The sequence below is a fragment of the Ixodes scapularis genome, unplaced genomic scaffold, assembly GCF_016920785.2.
Source record: "Ixodes scapularis isolate PalLabHiFi unplaced genomic scaffold, ASM1692078v2 PGA_scaffold10__122_contigs__length_95168666, whole genome shotgun sequence".
NCBI lineage: Eukaryota > Metazoa > Arthropoda > Arachnida > Ixodida > Ixodidae > Ixodes > Ixodes scapularis.
The window spans coordinates 43,147,761-43,171,554 of NW_024609836.1; the positions used below are offsets into that span (position 1 = coordinate 43,147,761).

Genomic DNA, 23,794 nt, shown 5'->3' on the forward strand with positions numbered 1-23,794 from the left:
CCCACGACTGCGAGATCCGTGGCCAAAGGGCGGGAATGAAGCCAGGCCCGGCCGTCGATCCATCAACGCCGGTCGGAAGAGAAAGAGAAGAGGTTGTTGTCCCGCTGACCCGGCGTCGTTAATGAAGACGGAAAAGCCCCCTGCCGGAACACTAGCGACAGACAGAACCGCCGGTTTCTAATCGCGACCGCTGCTCCAAACCTTCGGGCTCCGTCAGAAGGGTCAGACTCACAAGAGCTGTAATTCTTCTTTCTCTAAAAAAGTACAAATTATTTATTGACATTCAAGAACTGCCACTAACGTCGGTCGTTTGTTTTTGATGAAGATATTTGCTCCTGTAGCATTTTTCAGTTTCCGAGTCTCACACTTTCTTTCCTTTTTTTTCTCTCTCGCCGTCTCTATCTCTCTCAATGTTTTTTCTTGTTTTCTGTAATTCCTGTATGTTTAGCCATTGGTTTCTTTCTGTTTTCTGTATCTTCCTCTATATCTATTTGTCTTACCACTGCTTTTTTTTCTGTTATGTACCTCGCTCTCTGCCGCACGCTCTTTTTTCTCTCCCTCTCTATTTCTCTCTCTATCTCTTTCTCAATTTTTTTCTGTCTCACTTCCTTTGTCTTTTTCGGCATTTCTGTATTCTTCTGTTCGTGTCTGTGTGCATTTCTCTCTTTCTCTCTTTTTCTTTCTCTCTTTCTTTCTTTCTCTTCCTCATCTGTATCTCTCTAGCGGTATCTCCCTGTATGAGTCTAGGGTGCATTCTGCATTTCTGTTTGAAGATTTTTGTTTGCACATATGTCTTCCTTTTTGTGAGTGTGCATCTTGTTTTTCTTCAATTGTCAATATGTATGTCTCGCTAACTCCCACCGTTTCAATTAAGGTGTGTTTGTTTGTCGTTTTTTTTTTTGTTTTTTTTTGTAGGATGATCTGTTTTAACAACACGAAACACGCATTTCATAAAAAACACAAGACGATACGTAATATTTTAAAGACCATGTAAGTCCGCGCACATTTATCAACGTATCGTTCACAGAGCCATCGTCCTTCCTGCGGCTGCCTATTGCCCTGCCATTTACCCTGTGTTTGTGTGTGTATTTGTCTTTGTGTTTAGTCTCGGCTACATCGTTTTCGGGCGTTCCCAGGAGAGACGTGGAAACAGTTCTGGACGATGAGAAAGCAAGCTGATCCGATTAGCGAAGCTGATCGCATTCGCTGCCCTCCGCTCTTCTCCTTCGCCCCTCTTTGGGCGCCAAATTAGCAATTCCGAGTTTATTGGGTTTCTTGTGGAGTGTCTCCGCGGCTCTAATCGTCCCACGGCCCCTAGACCTTACGACAAGTTCTCGCGCCCATTGAGGACATTACAGGAGACACGAAGATAGCTTTTGTCTGCAAGTCGACTGATCTGTACGCATACTTTTTTTTCTGGAGATGTAGTGGCCATATTGGTAATACCTATTGAGTGAAACTTCCTGTATGCCCTGGCCACCCCTAAGCTGACAGTGCAGTTCAACCAACGTGCCTGGTTGAACCAATTACGCGTCTTTGTTTCGCCACGTGATCACGTTTCCGTCAATACTAAAGGGGGCGGCTGATTGGTCAGGCGAGCACGTACCTCCCACCGCAATGTCAGCTTGGGGGAGAACGGAGTACAGTCTCCACAACCAGTTCTCTTGCCCATACCGGCCATTAAAAAAGGCATGAAAAGGTAATTTTGCCTAAAGGTAGACTTGTCTGTATTTATATATTTTTCTGGAGATGTAGTCGCCATTTTGTTAGTATCGAGTGAACCTTCGTGTAAGGGTGGAAGAAGCCACTTTACGCCTAAGGTAGCGACGTAAAGACGCGTCGCCCGCTTTCTTCAACCTCGTCGCAAAAGAAATTTCAGGCCAACAATGTAAAATTTATGGAAGGCTTCGCGCGACCAAATTTTCAAAAAATCGTAGGCACTGTACGCTTGCACACATTCGTAGTATTGTTAACACAACTTAACACGCGACACTGGGGCTATGCGAAATGTTACTCGGTTGAATTTGAGGTGTACGCGGGTAGGTTTCGAAATGTCAGTGTATACATATTGTAACGAATGACGAGGTGACCAAACAAAGAATAACTGACGAAACTGAAACGTTTAATGGGGCCAACCATTGTCTAAAACAAAAGTGAGCAGAAGAAAACAGTAGAGCGTCGCGGGCGTCGAAGTCGGCGTAACAGCAGGGTCGAACGCTGGGGTGAGACTGACTCTAGCATCTGGAACATTCGCGCGGGCTTCTAAAACATTCGGTGTAGAACATTCGGCGCCTAGAATATTCGGACCTCAAGTACGCAACAGGGTTGTCGAATTTACTAGAATGCGAAGGTTACAGATATAATAAAGATATACGTCCGCTGCCTGGAATTGAACAGTGGCCCAAGCACGATACCCGTTAGGCCACAGAGGCACTGCCTACTTGTTCAGCTGCGCGGGCGCGGTAATATCTTCACTTTGGAGTGCGAAAGGGTGACTATCTGAGCAGGACCTTGGCATGCCGGCATTACTTCTCAGAAATTACTTTGTTTACAATTATTAATTCAGAAGAAGTACAGCTCGGGTACACTCAAGACTATTAGCCTATCCGCCAGCTTAACTTTCTAACGTCAGACCGCTGCGGTGGCTCTGCTGTCATTACTGCGCAGGCGCAAGCGTCTCATCTCGCGCGAATCTGGTTTGTGCCCATGCGCGGTGCCCACATTTTTTTTGTGTGTGTGCAACGGGGGCTTGTCTGCTTACAGCGCGAGGGTGTATATGACCAAGAGGAAAATAACAATGCACGAACGTAAAAGACAAAGGTCGGCAACTTTAAGTCATCCTCTTGAAAAGTGCAAGACTAAAAAGAAAAGAAGGGGAGAAAAAGGAAAAGGAAATAAAGGCAAAAACAAAAACTCTAAAAGAATTCAAAAATTAAAAAAATATATATATTTGTACGGAGTTACAGCTTCGTGGAAATCTCCACTCGTTTTGTCTTCGAAGACATTATAACACGCGTAATATACATAAACCGAAAATTAAAAAAATATATATATACGGCAGGAAACGGATCCGCCTTAAATTCCTTCGCTCTCTTTTTAGCTGCCACCCGTGTCGACACTTTCTCAGACTAAGAAAAAAACACATAGTACAGCGCCATCAATGTCAAACACAGTACTACCGAATAAAACTCCATCACAAAAATAGAGAACGAAAGACAAAGCAAAAAAAAACATACACCTAAGCTTCCTTTTTCCCCAGTTCACTTATATTTTTGGTATTTTGGTATCCCGTCTGCACATCTTTTAGTTAGTTCGTCTGCTTCCAAAAGACGAAACCGATTGGAAAGCGAGGAGGCAAACCCAATCGTCATCGGCATCATTTATCACCGACGCCATCTTAGAAGACGTTTCAGATCCCATCACAAACGGTGTTTCCTCGCACCCCAGTACAATTCGAAAGCGTCGGCCTATGTGTAGTTCTGTATTATTATTATTATTATTATTATTATTATTATTATTATTATTATTATTATTATTTTTATTATTATTCCTACTAAGGGTCGGTGCTGTTGGAACGGAATCTGTAAAACCAATTCACTGGGAATTGAACGGATGCAGAACAAATTCCTCTCAAATTTTAAGTATCGCTATTTGGCAAGAGATAAGCAAACTTGGATTATGAAACCCTTCTGGAACGTGTTGGATTACCTGACCTATATCGACGTAGAGAAAAAGCAGATTTGGCATGTTTGTTTAAAAACCTTGACAGCTTAATTGACACCCCAAGTCTCTTTTCTTAAGTGAATATTAGGATTCCTAGAGTACCTACAAAACTCAATGCACCTTTTTTATACATCTAGAGAATTTAGTCGTTTGTGTCCAATTCTCAGGTTATTGGATTGTTACCACAGTTCCGCTAAAAAACCTGGGCACATTTAACTCCAGCCGAAAGAATTTCAAGCACTCAATCAAAATTTTGTTATAATTACGGCTGAGCTGAAAGGTACTCCGAGGTTACAGCGAATCTCAGACGAATAATTTTGTTTCTTTCTCGTGACTTTGTTGTTTTACTCTTGAAGCTTGTTGTACTCTTGAAGCTTATGTAACGACATTTTACTATCATGTTTGAACCGGATTATGATAATTTCAAATTGTATGAGGGCTACATGGCGTTTAATATTTGCAAAATAACTTCGCCAGTTTACGCTTTCTTTTTCCTTCTTTTTGCGTGATGTACTCCCCCGAATATACACATCACCTTCACGGCGCACCAGCAAATATCTCACTTTTAATTTTATGTGTTGCTGAATCTGATGGTTGCGTGTTTTTGTCTGGTTATAATTTGCATGTTTTATCTTGTAATGTGAGTGTACTCTGTGTTTTAAGTGTTTAAATGTCCGGTGTGCGAGTGCCAAGGCCAATTGATTGATTGACTTATTGATTGATTGATTGAGTGCTTATTGTGTATTTAAGATATGTGAAACAAATGTATTATCATTATGTATTATTACTACAACAATTTGTTTTATTATTAAAGCTTGAAAGGCATTTTAACGAAACCCCAATTCTAAACTTTTGGCCGTCCGTCAGTCCTTTGCGTGCATTTCCCACAAAATTTAGTGGGAAAATTGGCCTCAAGTGGCATACACTCCACTTCAGTTTTGCCGTTAAATTTAGCGAGAAAATCAATGTCACGTGACCTGACATCCCGAGATTTACAGACCAAACCAGTCACTCCGCTAGATTTAGCAGTAAAATTGACGTCACTTGACCAAAACGCCTATTCAATTTCCCCGCTAAATTTGGTGGGGAAACTGATCTCACTTGACCTTGCCTCACGAGACCTAGAAAACAATTCAGTTCCTCCGCTAAATTTAGCGGAAAACTTTATGTCAAGTGACTTGAGATCACGTGACCAATTACAGAAATTTAGTTTCCCATTAAATGTAACGGGAAAATTGTCGTCACGTGACTTTTGTACCAGTTCTACACTTAGCTGTGAAACTCATAAAAAGATAGGTTCTACCACTCCCCGAAACGACCATTTAAGGCCTTCTAAACAAAGCTAAATGACTGCGTCTCAAATACGGCGTTTCGTGCATTACAAAACTCTGGATGTGAAAGGTCTTTGTCAAATTTTGCTATAATGATTATCTCAGACATGTTTGGATGATGGAAGGCTACGCATACCTACGCGGAGCGCAAATTCGTCTGCTTCTTGCACAAATGTTGCAATGACGTCAAAACGCCGAGCTCTTATTGACTGATCGGAAAATAAATGGTGGGTAAACCTCAAGGTATATAGCATTTAGGCCTACCCACTATCCCTCTAATCAAAACCAAGCCGTTCTGACGTCACCACAATTCCTGCGCAAGAGACAGACGACTTGCTCTCCGTATAGTCATCGTCAGTTTCAGAAACGCAGGGCGTCGCGACCAAGCTTCGCGGACATCTCATTATCTCTCCGTGGTTAACGGGAATGCGGCATCAGCCAATAAGAACGGCAGAGAGGAAATGGCTAAGCAAGAAGCGTGGACATAATAAACCAAACCCTGCGCTTCTTACGCTCTCGGTGCCTCTGGATATTTCGTATCTTGTCATTTCTCTGCTCATTAGAAATTCGGGAGGCCCCGTAGCCACGCGGAGGAAACGACGGCCGAATAATAATGCGCTTTCCGTCGATAAACGCTAAGGTGTTTGTTTTATGTTCCTCCATACGTATGCTTATACAGGTATCTTCAATCGAGTCTATCTTTAGGGTTATGCTCAAATATTGAAAACTTTCTAGCGAGACTCTGAAGATGAGGGCCTTCGGAGTGCACTCAACGCCTCCAAAATGTCGAGAGATAGCATATGAATAAGGAAAACTTTCGAGCATAATCTAAATTTGCATACAATGCCGCCACTTTTTTTTTTTGCGGATATTGTTTAAAGACATTGTAGAGTGCCGGCGCTTCGACGACCAATTTAACCGCACATAGACTACCTGAGACAAAAATATATCAATATATTTTTTCCCCGTTGCATTACCTTTTATTTATTTTAAGTTTAAAGAAGCCCTGGTGGAAACACAAAGTAACGGGGGGAAAATAATATGGGGAAGTAGGGAATAAAAAGGGGAAAGGAGGGATTTAAGAGAAGAAAGATCGGGAACTGCCGCGACGAAGGCAGGGCAATCCATCCCTGCCAGGAAGTCGAAACTCCGTAACTGAAAAGGCATTAGCTTTTTATTCTTTTGTCCTTCTTTCTTTCTTTCTCTCTCTTTCTCTGACTATCTTTTTCCCTAAATATTTTTTTTTATGTTGTGTGTTTTTTCCTTTTTCTAAACGCTTGATTTTCATTCGCAATGTTGAAAAGAAAAAGAATAATGTTTGAAGTCCGCTTTTCGTGCTTTCTACTTTCTGAAACAAAATGAAAGCTTATACGTACGGGATGAACAATAACTAAAACAAGTATTTAAAGAAAACGAGAAACGTACGTAATACTTTTTTTTTTCTTTTCGGACACCTCCGTCTTTTGTGAAGATTTCACTTATCCGCAAGAAGAAAAGAGGTGGCGGCGTAATAAGAAACTTGGCGATGATAAGGACTTTTGAAATCGAAGAGGAAGCCTTATTTTCAGTGGGACAGGGCTAGCAAAAAAGAAAAAAAGGACCTTTGAAGATGTAGCGGAAATCTGAGTAATCATCAAATATTAAATTATCACGATAACGACGAAACTTCTTCTGCCGCTTATCAGAACAGTTCAGTACGAATGACATCGAAACAGCACTGAGTTAAAAATATCCTGAACATATTTTTTGTTCCTTTACAGTTATGGATGGATGGTGATAATAGATGTACCGTTTACAACTGGCGGTAACTTGCGCCACCTAGCCTAGAAACCAAAAGTAGGATTCCTCCCCTTGCCCTTCTAAGCCAATTCGCTTCCCCTCTGCCTTTTTCTATCAACAGGCAGTGTGGAATATCGCCAGGATGACCTATGCGTGAAAATGAAATTGCTCGTAAGGTTCAGGTGCAACCTATATTATCGAATCAATTCAGTCGGGACACTATTTCAAGACTTCGGCTGGAGTATTTCCTTTTTAATACCATAGTTCTACCCAACCTCAAATATTTCTGTCCAGGTTGTCTACGTTCCAGTAACACTTCCATGAAGTCGTGTGCGCGCGACTTGGCGATCGAAAAATATATAACACCTGTATGCTCAACATTTCACTATGCAAGCAATACAAAGAAAAGTTAACACCTACTCGAGGCCAAGATTGCGACATAAAACTTCGGGAGTTCCCCGTTGATCGATGCTTGGACCTTTGCTTTTTTTTTTTTTAATCTTTAATAACGATCTCCCAATTTCAATATTTTGCGCAGTACGATTTTTTTGCTCAGACTGCGTACTGTACCATAACATTTCCACTCAAAATTACCATCATAGCCCACAAAGCGATCTAAAGAGAGCAAACGCACGATGTAACAATTGGCTAATGTCATTTACTAAATCAAAATGTGAATTTATTCGCTTTAACGTAAACGTATAACATCACTTTTTTCATATTCAATAGGAAGTGATCCAGTTGATGGCAAATATTCATATAAATACCTTGGTACAACATTAACAACACATTTTACTTAAACTAGGCATATTAAAGTCATTACAGCTAATGTATCCCGCCTCCTTCTTTACATTAGAGGAAACCTAGAGTCCTCTCTGTCACATATATAAAAATGTCCTTTGGAACCTTCATCCGATCAAAACTAGAGTATGCGGCATCAGTGTGGGACCCTCATCAAGTCTATCTTGGTAACAACCTCGAAGCAGTGCCAAACCGAGCAGCAAGATTTATCTTATCCGATTATAACCACGCTTCCAGTGTATCGGCTCTCAAATCCCAAATAACTCTCCCGTCAAAACAAACTTGCCGTAAAATTTCACGTCTTCAGCTTTTCACAAAATCTACCATTATCATACAACACTTCGCGATTACCTACTTCTTACTCCCCCCAGACCTCCTGTCCGAGTAAGCAATTCTAGGAACATCGCCCGCTTATCTGGTAGCACAAACGAATTTAACTTCCTCTTTACCAAGAGCATCCTTAACTGGAACATCCTGCCCGACCTTATGGTATCGATCGAAAATCATGGCGTGTTAAAATTTATCTAGCCACGCATTTCTTAAATAACAGGGTGCAGTTTTACAAGTCCGTGTATTGGTGTGTAATGTTTTTTTTTTTTTTTTTATTCTTGCAGGTCTGTTCTTTTGCACATCATTTTGTTGCTTTTCTACTTTCTGTGTTTACCTGAAGGATGTGTTAAGCAATTGTATAATTTAAATCATGTACAATATAAATTGTATAATGTAAATCAAATACATTACTTAAGGGGAAGGTGGGGGCTTAAGTGCTGCCCTTTTTAAGGCCTTTAATGCTAATTGAATGAATTAATAAATGAATAAAATAATTGCTTACTCTTACTCTTTACGAAACGATGGCGTCCTTTTGTGGAGTGTGTTCGAAAGTTAGCCTTTTTGCGAACATGGGTATTATTAATGTCTTTTGGAAAGCTACTTCTGTCAAATCATTCACAATATAAACATCTATGAAACATTTTTGCGGGTTTACCTATTTTGTCATGCGCTTCAGTTTTACCTCAATATATTGTTAAAGCAAGTAATCTAAAAAAAGCAATATCTATAAATCACAAAAAAAAATTTAGCCTAATTTTATCTTGGACAATTATGTATGAAGCCCCTCTCTGCATGTCCTATCATATTTTATTTCGAACCTGTCATCGTTCATTGAAGTTTATTTTATATATTAACCTAAAAAAACGTGCATACTTGCCTGTTACACCGAGATTGTTTCAGCTATATTAACGAACCTAATTTAATTTTATAAAAAAAATGGTCCGCTTTCAGAAAAATTTTTAAAAGAAAATTAATCAGGTCGTCGTTTTACACTAAATTAAGAAACGAGCTTCAGCATATTGTAGTTTGCATTATCGCCAACTATACGTAACCACCAAACGTAAATGTCTCGAACGTATGCACACATTTAATGCGTTCCCATCAGACATAAGAACAACTCTTTCTGAAGACCATTTCAAATGTTACACGCCACATCCCTTGCATTATTTAGTGCTAGCTCCTCACTCGTGTTTAATCGGTTTCCCGCTTTGGGCCTTCTTTTGGTGACGCCCAACAGTCTGCACTACGGTTCTTGTTATCCAGGAGATGTCCGCCCCTGCAAATCTACCCATTCCCGAATCCCGGCAATAGTAGAGAATGCTACGACGATTCTTAACCCGACATGGAAAAAAAAAAAAGAACGGAACGAGCTAGAAAGGCTGAACGTTAATCTCAAGTGGGGCTTCAACCCTCCCCAAATGGATTGGCGAAAACGTCCGGTTCAACAAGCGATCCCCAAGACCCGCACGACTTGCTACGACCCCGCCGCTTTCTTATCTCAGGACCTCTGAGCTCGATCCAGATAGTTGGTAGCAGTTTTTATCCCCCCAGTTGCTTCGGCTATATCCTCTACGCGGGTTGGCGTTCAAAACCGTGGTTCCAAGCGAGCTCGGGTTCTGCGAGAAACGGCAAGAACCCCTTTTGGATTTAGCGGACCCGAGTTATCCGGGCGTAAACAGGGATGATGTCAAAGCTCTTATCTCGCCTATCAGTGATGGGGCCGAAACCGAATGGGTCAGCGCGCCTTAAGCTCCTAACATGTCGTAAACACGAGATTACGGTCTGAGATTTATTTTCTTGGGGATTCTTGCAGACATCAGCTGCCTAGACCGAGTCCAACGTTATCCTCGCTCATTTATTGGATATTTTCATCTATTCAACTAAAATTGTAGTGAAGTTCCTACACTCGTTTCTACTTCAAGAAATGTAATAAAAATGTTGGGCTCATCAAGGAGTGTTACAAATTTTTCTTTCTGTGTTGAGATCTGAGATACTTGTATTTGTCTTTTAAGATCGGTAATTTGTTATTTTACTAAAAGCTCAGGGCAACTTGGCTTGCATGATGATGATTTTTTTTTTAATTTGCTTAAGCACAAAAAGCTATTGTGCTTTGGTTACACTTCTCGTCGAATATAATCGACAATTTACTTTTAAAATATTGTTCATTCTAGTCATTTATTTTATTTAGGTTGTTTCACTGTTCCAGTTTCCACCATTGTTGTATAATTAGGGCACACTCTCTTGGTGAGTGTTAAATAGCCTAAATATTGTTACTCAAATATAAAACTTAACATACAATAAAAATTCACAATCGTTTTATGATTTGGAAATGGCAAGTCTACGCGAGACGTTACATGGCGGGACATAACGCTAGGCATTTGATTTCTGACCTTACCTGCCAGATTTACCTTACGAACTTCTTCGCTATATCTAGCGTGGAGTGGGTTGTGTTAAATGGGGTGTCATGCAGATGTAAGATAGGCAAATCCACAGAGGCACACATAATGGAAACTACTGCTTTTACCCGGTATAGTACAGTCTAAAGGAACATGTTTTTTGTATGACTTCAAAAGCAGGACAAATATAAACTAATACAAAAGACTAAAACTGCACCAACAGGTCACGTGAGCCTACTCATCTATTCGGACAAGAAGCGCCTAGACATCTCCCAGTCTCCCACGCGTATCTCGTTAACAGAGCGGGGACCAGATATCAACGTCTGGTAACATTGGGAAGATGCTGCGGAAGAGGGTTAGAGAGTGAGAAAGAAAAAATACAGAAAGACAATAAAGAAAGGTTTTCTGAGCGTTTTCGAACAATGCCGGATATAAACTGAGTCACTCTTTCTTTTTTGCTCTCTTTCAGTTTCCCTCTTTCCGGTCAGATTGCGAGTGTGAAGCCTACGAAAGTTCCACAAAGTTATCCAGTAATCTAAGGCGTATGTCTAGTTTTAAATCATGAGGAAGGCAGCTGGCGACTGATAGCCACTTGAGAGTTTCCAAAACTTCACTCGAGGAGATCATCATGGACGTGTATTTTCAATAAGAGTTTGAAAGGATGGGCCCAAAGAAGGCGTCGGCGAGTTTTCGAGTTTGTAGTCCACTTTCCTCTCATAGCACGCCGGGACGCCGTGACACTGCCCCGGTGTCACAAACAAAAAGTATTTCTCGTGGAGGAAGATTTCCTAAACCGATACGCTCTCAATCTCGAGGACCTCCACCTAAACAGATAGACTTAAGTGCAGCAGCTGGCCATCGAAGCATGGCTGCCTCTTCTCGTAGTGCGTGAGTGCATTGTCAAGTCAGCCTAAGATGTCAGACGTCACCAAGTGATATTGAGCGAATGAGCAGCTTTAATTTTTCCCCTTCTCCTCGGCAACATGCAGCATTTTAATGCAGAATTACTGTCACATTTTAAATTAGATTTGAGACCGCTACCGTACTAAACGAACGAAAGGCATTGCTGGCGCGATCCCAGCGAAGGAATTGTAATTAATTTACCCAACCGGACGGTTCTTCGACGTTCAATCGTAATTTCACTCACATGGGGCTTTCTTCGCGCAAAGCTTCTATCAACGACCGCGTGAATGATTTTCCAGGTCGTTAAGTTGCATTCATATAATTTTTCCTTTTCCTAAGAACGGCACGTGATGACAATAAAACAGTACCATTACTGCTACCAGAAAGTATGCGGTGGCCGTTGGATGCCCATCTAGTGTGAGCGCCTCCTAAATCTCGCAAGCCGGCTTCGGGAATCTATGCTTGGGAATTGTATTACACGTGAAATGTTCCAATATCGCTATTTTGCTTTGGTGATGCTTTGGCTGTTACTGTAACACAATTGCTGCGTAAAACAGTTGCGAAACTCGTCTAGCCTGCTGAGCTAATCGTCTTCGTTCTCGGCACACTTCATCCGATAAATTAACACGTGGCATATAAACTTGATAGCAGTTTCTTTAATGGAGATACTTGCGGTAGTCGGATTTTAAAGCCTGGCGGTTTTCCAGACCCTCCCATACACACCGGCGTCAACCAATCAGCGTTGATCACGTGACCTTTTCACCAGCCAATCAGCGTCGGGCTTCGCGGTAAATTTTTCAGTCTTCAATGAATCTGGCGACTCCTCCTCCTCCTCTCCTCTCCCCTTCCTCCCCCCCCCCCCCCCCTGACAACCCAAAGAACGTTTCACGAAAGAACATTAGCAAACGGTTCTGTTTCTGCCGTGCTTCGCAGCAGACTACGTAGAACGCGATATCATTTTGGCGCTGTTTTTTTTTTTTTTTGTTTTGTTATTTTTTCTATGGAGGCCATATTCAGTTGACTTAATTGAGACGGACTTCGTTCCCTCCCTACGTCCTTGGTTGTGGCAGAAGGGGCACACCTTGCCTCTCTGTTTCTACAGCCAAACACTCTTCGCTTGCGAAGTGTTGTGAAGACTACCTTGTGCTTGCGAGGCATCGTCAAAACGACCAGAGCACTTCCGGCAAGCGAATGTCTCGTATCATAGGATGAGTGAATGAATACATGGTATCGGCTACACCCTTTCTATTAGGCGGCACCACTCGCAACCTAATGTAGAAACATTGTCGATGCCCCTTTTTAAGTTTTGGTATAAATTACGTATCTGGTTAATTCATCTACCCTATTGATTTGACTATTTATCACGCTTATTTAGATCGTCTCCACTCCCTGCTAACCTACTTTTAGTGAGTATAGGCTTTTGTTCCTCCGTTCTTCTATTCTCGTCAGGAAAACCTCTTGCTCCCGCCGAATCAGTAACCCGATCGGGGAGGGCAGGAGGAAGCCCGATGCACTCCGAAAACCACGTTTCCTAGCGTATCGTTGTCACTCTGGCATACGGCACATATGCGTCTTTCTCTTAAAACCTACCTCCAACTATCTTCGTCCTGAACACTCACGTTCTCGCATAAAACAGTGAAAAGCTTCCGGGAATTTTCAGATGCCTGTTTCCTTTCATGTCCTGTGTTTTCTAACCTGTACATTCCTAAAACAAATTCTCTTTTTTTTTTTTTGCATTCTTCTCTTATACATTTTTCTTTCTCCTTCGTTTCCTCTTCTTTTTTATTTTTTTTTATTTTACTGAACTAGTCTGCTTATCCCCATCATTGGTGTGTAGGTATATAAATATTAGATTTCGGGTTCGGTTTACTAATTTTGTGTTAAAATGTTTTCTATTTAATTGCTCGAATATTTACGTGCCTACCGCCTATCCTTCATTTATTTTAACCTTTCTTCAAATTTCAGTTTCGAAATGGCCGTCCTGTTCTCTAGGAACGACCAGCCCAATCCCCCCTGTCCCCCCTTATTTGTTGTGTTCACATACGCTCCCAGTGCTAATCACTCCAAGATTCTTTGTCCGACCTCCAACCTCGGGCACACTACTCCATCGCTAAAATGTAGTTCAGTCGTTATCATTCCTCTCCACATGCCCCTAACCACTTCATATATATTACAATTACACAATGCCTTGAGTTTCATGATAGCTTAATCTACTTTCCTTTTCCTAGTTAAGTTTTCTTCGTGTCCCCCTAGATATATTTCTACACTCACTGAGGCGTACCTGCGCAAATTTGCCCCACCGACGCAGTTGTTCAGCTTCGGACTCTCAAACCTAAAGTCTTGGGTTCGATCCCCCTTGGAGGATGTCCAGCGTTTTGTTATGTCTACTCAATTTATCCACCTACCACCCTCTCCCACGTATGCGCATTCGTTTTGTGTTGCAGAGCAGAATTGTCCCACGAAGGGCAGTCGAAAGAAATGTCATCGCATTTAATATAATGTGATACAAAACAAAACCAACAATCTTCCTAGAATGCATGTGTCTCCAAGGAAAAAGGGGAAAACATTTACTTGAGAACACTTTTTTTTTTTCAAAAGGATGAGATTCCGCTCGATCCAGACCCAAATGTGGTTAATATTGGAGTGTGTCCTAAGACAAGACCACCTAAAAGAATTGAAGCATGTGAACAACAGCCTTCTTCATGCCGCGTCATCACACTCATATGGCGCCGAACTCAGCAATTAGACTCGTGCGAAATTCCGAGCGTCTTTCTACCGGTTGATTGGACACGAGGGCCAGCCGACCACTGACGTAGCACTCGGGACCAATCAATGTCTGCGCTCGATATCGCTGGGATGGCGTCGAAATTCTAGTTCAATGGTTTTTACTCTCCTCGATGGTACCGTCTCAACACGAGCCTAGAATGAAAAGTTAGTCTTTTTCACCAGTAACTTTTTGAAAAGAAACTGACGAAAATCTTAAGCTTCCTTCAACCAGGGTACACCCCCTTCAAAGAAAAAGATCAAGCATCACCCCACGAGCCGCGTCGCGTTTTTAGCCGAGCCAACCAAGTTTCGGTACAAGAAGCCGGCACCAAGTCCTCCTCCTCCTTCCGAACCGGAACCGGAACCGGAAATCCACGCCTCCATAAGAAGATGGAAAGGAGGAAAATAGAGAAAGAGGCGAAGGGGGCGTTAGCAGTGTCCATGGATCTCTCTCTGGGCGGATTCGACGTGTGCAAACGGCACGGCAGCCCCCCGAACGGCCGAAACACACACACGCTGCAATGGCCACGACGCCTGAAACGCGCGAAGGAGACCGTGCGTGCTCGTTAACGTAACGGTCCTCGCGCGTGCCAAATCCTTATCGCGTTCCTTCTTGGCGACTGCAGTTCGCAATGACTCTGCACGTTCTCGGTCTTCTTGGGGCTCTTGTTGTTGACGTTTTGTTGTTTGTTACTGTGCTGGAATGAAGTCACTTCACGAGAGGCTGCCGAGACGCGACTATCGTCAAACTAGGATCTGCTCCTAAATGGGCTGCGCAGTTTTGCTTGACTGTGCGTCTCGGTGTCTCGACTCTTGCTGGAAGACCCTTAAGGGGGGTTGGTAGGCTGAAATATGACTCAACTTGTTTTGACATTATTTCAGCTTCCCTTTATACAAGCGACTTCAAGCTTTCCATGTTGTTTCTGTTTTGTCTCAGCTTGCTGCTTACGAAGTTTCGTTAAAAACACTAAAGCATGTGCGATTCATTAAAGAAAACATTTTACCTTTTTTGACTGCGGTTAGGGAACATTTATAAACTGAAAAATTTAACTAGAGCTATGAAAACCTTCCTGGTTATTACTCATGTCGTGGGATTCCTTCTGAACCAAAGCAATACCAACTGCACGTATCATTTCTAATTTTATACGCCTGTGGGCCATTTTTTAAGCTCCTTGTGAAGAGAAATATATTATGAAACAAAAATTTTTTTAATTAAATTCAATTTATTAAGTTCAGTAAATATATTAGGCATGTAGTAATAAGTGACAAAAAATCTTTCCAACATCTCCACCAGTTACGAAGAAAATGATCCCTACATGTACAGAAATAGTCTTTCTTTTTTTAGAAATTGCAAGTGGAAGACGATAATAAACCCTGGGAAAGGAGAACAAGTGGGACGAAGGACAAACATAAATCTCCGAACACAGCTAAGTTTGGAGATTTTGTGTTCGTCCTTTGTCCTACTTGTTCCCATTCTCCAATGATTATTATCGTCATTCTTGTCCAGCTCGCTTGCATTTTTGCATTAATTGCAATATGCAATTGGAAGTTTGGCCGCTCATCCACAATCCTGAAACGCGCCTGGTGCAACAGTGCTGGGCGTCATTCCATTTGCACTGTGCCTTGTGAAGCCTGGCCTGACACTCGCCTTCATTTTTCCTTTTTTTTTTTTTCTTTCTTTCCGCAGAGGCCCGAAAGTCGACTTTTGTGATTCGGGTGATGTCCATTCGATTCGGGGTCACGTCACAAAACACGCCTCGTGTTACACCAAGGGCCTCAAGCACTTTTTTCTTGCTTTGTTGTCGTTGTAGAACACAATTGCGTCGTAGACAGCAGAGTTCACTTGAACGCACAATCAAAAGTTGTTTCTGGACACCTACACCAGATCAAGTTGTTCAGCGACTCATTTGCATTCTACGCGCGTCCATGAAATGGCCATGAAACACCCATGCGTCAATGAAACATCCATGAAACGTAAAGATGACTTATACAATATGTTTTATAAATCTTACGCACACATCAAAAACACGTTTTTTTTTTTCTTTTTTTTTTTTTTTTTTTGCTTTGTTTACGTGTTGAGAGCAAAAAATAATGATTCAAACGATGTCTCCGTAAAGTCACGCATATTTTAAAGTGCGGATAGGTGTAGTAAGCACAATTTTTAAATTCCTTCTATACTTCGTTCCAGCTTCGGTCCGAGCGCGCCCGATGTTATGAGCCGAATGGCCAATCAAACAACGAAAGAGGCCCAACGTCACGGCGTGCTCTCTGCAGTTTATAGGACCAGCCGGTATTCGTAGTCTCTCTACGTGTGCCCCTCCGCCGGCTTGTCCTATCAAGCGCAGAAAGCACGCCATGACGCTGCGCTTTTTGCGCTGTTGGATTGGCCCTTCGGCTCATAACATCGGCCACGCTCGGACCGAAGCTGAAACAAAGTATAGAACTCACTCGAATATGCTCTTGGGAGGACATGTTCCATAAGAACCTTGTTATGTTCCTAGGTAAAGATTCAGAAATCAATTTGTTGGTCAATTTAACTCTTAAGCGTAATGCGGAATAGGCCATTCCAATATTCTTCTTCCGCGCGCCGCCATCTTGGTCGACCGGATGTTGAACACGTTTTGAGCACGTGAAGTAGAGCTTTTCTTTTCTTTTTTTGTTGGAAATCAGACGCGGTACGTCCATTTGTAATCTGTTTCGTCTGAAGTCCGAGCGAGCTAAAAACGTGTTGCAACACAAACACAAACGCACACTAAAAACGTAATATCTCGACGCATTCTGCGGCCTGATTCGGTCAGTTTACGGTAACCCACGCATAGAAACACGAAATATGTCGGGATCTTGCGCTTTTCAATAAGCTTCATTGGTTCGGAGTGATAGTGGAGCTCTAACTTAAAAAAAAAAAAAAAAACACAGATTTGGGTAATTTCGTTTTCTTGCATTATCGCACGCTTTATGTTACATTTAGCGGGACTGTGCTGTGGGCGTCAGTGCAGATTGTGTCGGCTGATTTTGTGGAGAGCATGTCATCTTCTTCTTGCGCAGGAGTTGTGGTGAAGTCGAAATGACAAAAGCTCCGATTGGCCTTTTATTGAAAGGATAGTGGGTAGATTCAATGTTAGATGCCTTTACGTCTACCCTACAATTGTTTTTTCTTTCTTTTTTTAATCAGCCAATAAGAGTTAGGTGTAGTCATATCATCGCAACCCCTGTGAAAGAAGCAGACGAACGTGTACCACGCATACAGCTGTGTTATTTTTTATGTTGTCTTCCACAGAAAACGCGAGCAATTCGCGCGATTTTGCGTTTCGTGTGCTCTTCCAGCCCGTGTGAAATGCTGCAACTTGAAGACAAAAAAAAACAAAACAAGTTTCTTGTTCTGTACAACATTTTCTAAAATTATTAGATATGCTGTACGCGCCTGTTGCTTCCAAACTGGTGTGGCTTGTTTTGTCGTACCTCATACCGAGCCAAGACAATTTAATATACTTTCGATAACGTTTGAACACCACAACCAAAGTGCGTGGTTTGGCGTAATTCAATTTGTGAATACTCTTCTCAGATAATGAGGAGTGAAATTCACAAAAAAAAACATATTTATATCACATTATACAAGTTGAATTTATCCACAGAGTAAATGCTTTTGTTGATAAAAAATCCAACCGCTACATGTAGCAAAGGAAGCTCCAAAAACTTCCACTCGTATTAGCGGAAACCGCATATTTTGTTTCTTTAATAAAATACTCATATATCGCTCACACACGAAATTTTTTATGTTTAATTATCTTGATATTAGGGACACCACGTAAACAAATTAGGGTCTTAATTTCACAAAATACAAACAAGTCGGCGCTCCGATCCAATAGCGTTCCAGCCATCCCAGCCCAATGTAATTGAATGCATTCTAGTCGAAAATGTATTGCCATGTAAACATGAAACAATGTAAAGAATCCCTCTTTTAAGCAATGAGTGTAAGGTTGCAAAATTCGAGGATAAAAAATAGGGAAGAGATAAAGCGGCTAATAAGATCAAACCACAAACCGCAATATTCGCCGCGAGATCCACTTTGTAGAATAGGGAGCGATGTATGCCTGGAAATGCTAGGGAATTAGGGAAGCAGTAAGCAGAGAGAGAGTGGAAGAGAGAGAAAGAGAGATATCGTATTATGGCAGCAATAGAAAGAAAGAAAAAGAAGAAAATGAATGGGGTAGAATTCGTATTAAAAAACGCAATATTGGCAGCGGGCTCCACTTCGTAGAACATGCAGCGTCGTTTGGCTTGAAACGTAAGGAAATTAGGTAACCAGTGATAAAGATAGGATCCGGATAATAGCGAGGAATTCGTATTAAAAACCTCATTATTGGCAGCGAGATCCACATCGTAGAACATGCAGCTTTCTATGGCTGGCGAACCTAAGAAGTCAGGGAAAAGATTAAAAAAAAACATTGATAGAAATGAGCGTATTATAACAGAAAGAAAAGGGGCAAAAAATTGGGAAGCAACGCGCATTAAAAAATGATTCTGCCGAGGAGAAGGCCATATCGCTTCGCGCGCGCAACCACCTAACGCGCATCGACTTGGAATCGATTCGAAATCTCAGGAAACACGACACGCCCTCCCACTCCTTTTTTTTTCTCCCTTAAAACGTGAAACGAGAGAAGACAACGGGATACAACATTTTTGAGACAAAAAAAAAAAGAAGATAAGCGTTTAACGATGTTGTTCCTTCCTTTCAAAAACAAAATCTTCAAATTACCGATTGATTCAAAAATCAAAACAAAAAGATGTGAGAAGAAATCGAGATTAACGAAAAGAGGTATCAGATTCGCTTCCCTCTCCCCCCCCCCCCTCTCTCCCTTTCCCTGTTCATCCACTCAAAAGCCGCGCGAAAAAGCAGGTCCTCCTTTTTGTGAAACTAAGATGGTTTGGAACCGAACTCAAACAACGAACACAAAAATCGGGCGCAATTTAATCGACAAAAAACGGCGGCTCATTCGAGAGCGCGTACAGCCCGGAAACAATGACTCGACACGATGCAGTCTTTTTTTGTTCCGTTACGTGAGGATTACATTAACGTGAGCCGCCGCACGCGTCGACGCAGCGTTCCCCGCCCGTGGCAAACGCGTCAGTGCACGCAAGGACAAGACACGCACAGGCATTAAGCCGCTGTACCTTATTTTGTTCGTGTGTGGGGGGAGGGGGAGAGAGATGGTTGGAATACGCAAAGTAAACGCTGAATGCGATAACGGTTAACGCGCGTACAAAAAAAAAAACAGAAGCACGTGCAATCGTGTGAAAACTAGGTCCGTGACAAAAAGAAAAGGTACCTTTTGTGAAGGAAGTGCATTTTGTGTTGCTTTTGTGTTGGAAGTTTTGCGTGAGCTCGGGTGCGCTCGTGGCGGCAGCGCCCGCGGCAGGAGTGTGCATAATCGAAGGAATCGCGTAAGCGGGTGGGGCTGAATAAAGGAATGTTTCGTCGTGTGTCGAAGAAAACGTTAATCCCTTAATCCGGGGATTAAAGGCGGCGGCCGGCGTCCCAAGTCGGGTGGAAAATTGTTCGCCGGGAAAAAATAGTCGCGGCGACAAAGCCGAAGCTAATGACTTGTGAAGAAACGGTCGTGTATTAGGAAGAAGTGAGTTGAGGGGAGGGAGAGGGGCGGTGTCTATTCAGGTGCTAGCTTACTTGCGAAAAGAAGCGTCTGTTTAGTTGTCTCCGATTACAGGCTACAAAAAAAATTAAGCGCCGTTAACTTTGCTAGAAATATTGTTAAAGGTCGACAGCCGAGAGTGGCGGTATGTCGAAAGGAAACAAAAACCAAAAAAGAAAATATTTATATTAACAGCAATATAGCTTATTCTGTACTGAAGTATTGAATAATTTGAAGTATAGAATTTGCAACAGTTAGAATTCAGTCTGCCCAAGGCGCGTTTGATATTAATAGTAAACCCGAGACAGAGGAATAGTAGACGAATAAAAAACAGAACGACGAAGTCTCATTAGAACTTTGTTGTTCTGTCCGTGTTCATATCCTTTTTTTTAATTTTTAGGCTGTATTTTGTTTACTCTGAATGTCGTTCATCAGCTCACCCGTGTTATTATCTTTCTTCACACATATGATATCTCACATCTAGATGGCCTTCAAAGTGGGTCGCGAAAAGTACAATCAAGAAAAATACAAGTCGCCAAGCAAAAAAACGCTAAAAAGGAGTCTGATTAAACTTTATTGGTTATTCTTCTTCTATTAAAATGATTATATCGCCATCATCCCTCGACAGGCTGTAAGTTATTTGTAAACGATTTGGAGCAAAAAGTCTATTTTACAAATGTCCAACGGCCCCTCTAAAGGGTGCTCCACATTTTGCTCGCCTGTATGCGGGGAAGCCAACGTGGGCAAGCGAATATACTTTGCAGCGACTAAGGATAAGCAGCTCAGAGTTTTCTTTTGTTTTACATTTATCTTCCATCACACATTCAGTGACCTCCGTCGATCGTTGGCTACGTATGACGCCTCAAAGCTTACGAGAGATCGAAGTCTTAAGCTAGGAAGCTTGTGCTCGAGGCTGGATAACTGAAAATGCTGCTGGTCCTTCTTGTGACCTCATTTAGTATACGTAAAAACGGATGCCACTGGAGGTTTCTTTCATAATGGCAAGTTTCGTGTCAAACAATTTCGCCAAACACCTGACGGAATAATAAAAAATCAACAAGTTGGCATTACGACAATAAAGCCTTCATTTTCGATCTTATCGGACACAGATCTTATCGATCTTATCGGACACAGGGGGGCGCGGCATCGTCACGGAAACTACGATGACCTTGTTTTTGGTGCAGATGCTGCTATCCGCTGCCCTGTCAGCGGCGCAGCCAACTGCCCCTCCTGGATGCACACTCACCGTCAACGCCCCTTTCTTCTTGGACGCGAGCACCTTCTGCATGGTGGATACGCCCGACGACCCGGCTTACATCCCGCCAAAACTGAACGACGAAAACTTCTTCGCCTGGCAACCTGGAACCATATCCGATGCATGTCTTCAAAAGCACTCAACGCAGCTCTACCAGTCGGGGCGCGGCATCGTCACGGAAACTACGATGACCTTGTTTTTGGTGCAGATGCTGCTATCCGCTGCCCTGTCAGCGGCGCAGCCAACTGCCCCTCCTGGATGCACACTCACCGTCAACGCCCCTTTCTTCTTGGACGCGAGCACCTTCTGCATGGTGGATACGCCCGACGACCCGGCTTACATCCCGCCAAAACTGAACGACGAAAACTTCTTCGCCTGGCAACCTGGAACCATATCCGATGCATGTCTTCAAAAGCACTCAACGCAGCTCTACCAGTCGGGGCGCGGCATCGTCACGGAAACTACGATGACCTTGTTTTTGGTGCAGATGCTGCTATCCGCTGCCCTGTCAGCGGCGCAGCCAACTGCCCCTCCTGGATGCACACTCACCGTCAACGCCCCTTTCTTCTTGGACGCGAGCACCTTCTGCATGGTGGATACGCCCGACGACCCGGCTTACATCCCGCCAAAACTGAACGACGAAAACTTCTTCGCCTGGCAACCTGGAACCATATCCGATGCATGTCTTCAAAAGCACTCAACGCAGCTCTACCAGTCGGGGCGCGGCATCGTCACGGAAACTACGATGACCTTGTTTTTGGTGCAGGTTAGTTACTTTAAAAATGCCGCATGTTTTCACGATGATGACCCTTGCCTGCTTGCGATGTCGTGCCCCAACGACCTGGTTGATTTGTGTAAAAAAAAGCTACTGTGTCCAGTTCTGAACTATAGTTACGTGGCGTTTCTATTGCAGCTTCTCATTCTATCGGGTGACGTAGAACTAAACCCCGGCCCCATAGAAACCGATAAACTAGAGTCTATTCTAGCAGCTGTGTAGCGAATAGAGGCTGGACAGTCCGCAATGCTAGCGTCAATCACGTCGCTTCAAAACAATCAAAAAACGACGGACACACTGGTCAATCAACTGTTGGAGAGGGTCGCTGCGGTCGAACGCAATCTCGCGGCGGTCCCGTTACAAGCACCCCAGAACCCACCCATTGACAACGATAACACAGTAAACTCTGAGCTCTTGGAAATTAGGACCAGGTGTGACGACGCAGAGAACAGGCTTCGGCGGTCAAATCTTTTGTTTCTTGGCATCCCAGATTCGCATTCTGAATCTTGGTTTCAATCAGAAGAGAAGATACTCGAGTTTTGTAGGGAGAGGCTTGAACTAACGCTAGATGCCAACAATCTTGAACGATCTCATCGTTTGGGTCGTTTTTGCCCTGAGAAAAACAGACCGATTATTGTAAAGTTTCTGAGGTTCAAAGATAAAACCGCAGTCTTGGCATCGGGATCTAAACTGAAGGGCTCCCAATTTGCTGTACGAGAAGACTTATCACCCTCTGTTCGATTAGCACGGAGTAAGCTGTTTCAATTCGCAACGCCACAAAACGTCCCATTCAAGATTCGTTTCGATAAACTCCGTATGCTAAACAAATGCTTTGTATATGACGCTGCATCAGACCGTGTAAAAGAATTTTCTGCATAACTACGCTCTGTAATAAGCCCATCTCGTAATGCTCCCAGTTCATTAACACGTACGGTAACAAAAAGTTCGTCATATCACGTTTCTTTCACTAATATTTGCAGCCTCATGCATAAAAGAGAGGAACTGTGCAGTGTTTTGGAAGATAGTAATTCTGATATTGCTGTGCTGACCGAGACATGGTTGAAGCCAGATGTTCGCGATGACGAGCTATTTCCCGATCACCTTAATCTCTGTATCTACCGAAAGGACAGGCCACTCCAACGCGGTGGTGGTGTTCTTATCGGAGTCAAAAGGCATATCACTTCGTTCTGCATTCAGTTACAATGCAGTTTGGAAATTACTTGTGTCTGTCTTTGTTCGGCTATAATTAAGACTGTACTTGTTGTCTGCTACAGACCCCCGAAAAGTGACTCTGCATTCACAAGTGAATTGCATAAAGTCCTATTGGAGATAACTGAACGTTTTCCAAAAGCGAACCTTCTGTTATTCGGAGATTTCAACTTTCCCAACATAAGCTGGTCAAGTCTAACAGCCGATGCATCACGTGATTCTCGCGAGTTTCTGGAACTATGTTTGCTTTTTAATCTAACCCAGGTCTTTTTGAGCCCAACCCGTGGGGATAACATCCTTGACCTTGTACTAACGTCCTCCCCTGATCTTGTTCGATCCGTTACCTACAGCAATGGATTCAGTGACCATAAACTTTTGCACATCTCGCTGTCCCTTCCCATTTTGGTGAAGATGCCTGTCAAAAGGGTGATACGGGACTACGGTAGAGCAGATTTCGTGTCAATGAACAGAAATTTGACCACTTTCTTGCAGTCGTACCAAATCCATTTTAATCTAAGGAGTGTGAATGACAACTGGATTTTATATAAAAATGAATTGAATGACCTTATTCAGGCATTTGTACCTACTCTGCGGATCCGAAGTGATGGTTGCCAGCCCTGGTATAACAAAAGACTTAAATCACTTGGCAATAAGAAAAAACGCCTCTTTCGCAAAGCAAGACTGACCAGCTGTTCAAATATTTGGGACAAGTATTATAATTGCCTTAAGGATTATATTCATCTAATAAAAGCTTCAAAAAGAAAATATTTCAATCAGGACCTTCCAACTATCCTTAAGGACAACCCCAAAAAGTTTTGGAATATAATCACGTCAAAAAACAACAATGATATGATTCAACTTGTCGATGAGGGTGGCAA

The 23,794-nt window shown here is 42.6% G+C and overlaps 1 protein-coding gene across 1 annotated transcript in view; it reads right to left on the reverse strand.

The window, feature by feature from the left end:
- Positions 1-20,965, reverse strand: part of LOC121834772 — a 180,201-nt gene extending 159,236 nt beyond the window's left edge. The window contains exon 1 of the mRNA XM_042288543.1: positions 20,924-20,965. Coding sequence (XP_042144477.1) covers positions 20,924-20,965 — 42 coding nt within the window. The remainder of the gene's footprint in view (positions 1-20,923) is intronic.
- Positions 20,966-23,794: the final 2,829 nt, after the last annotated feature.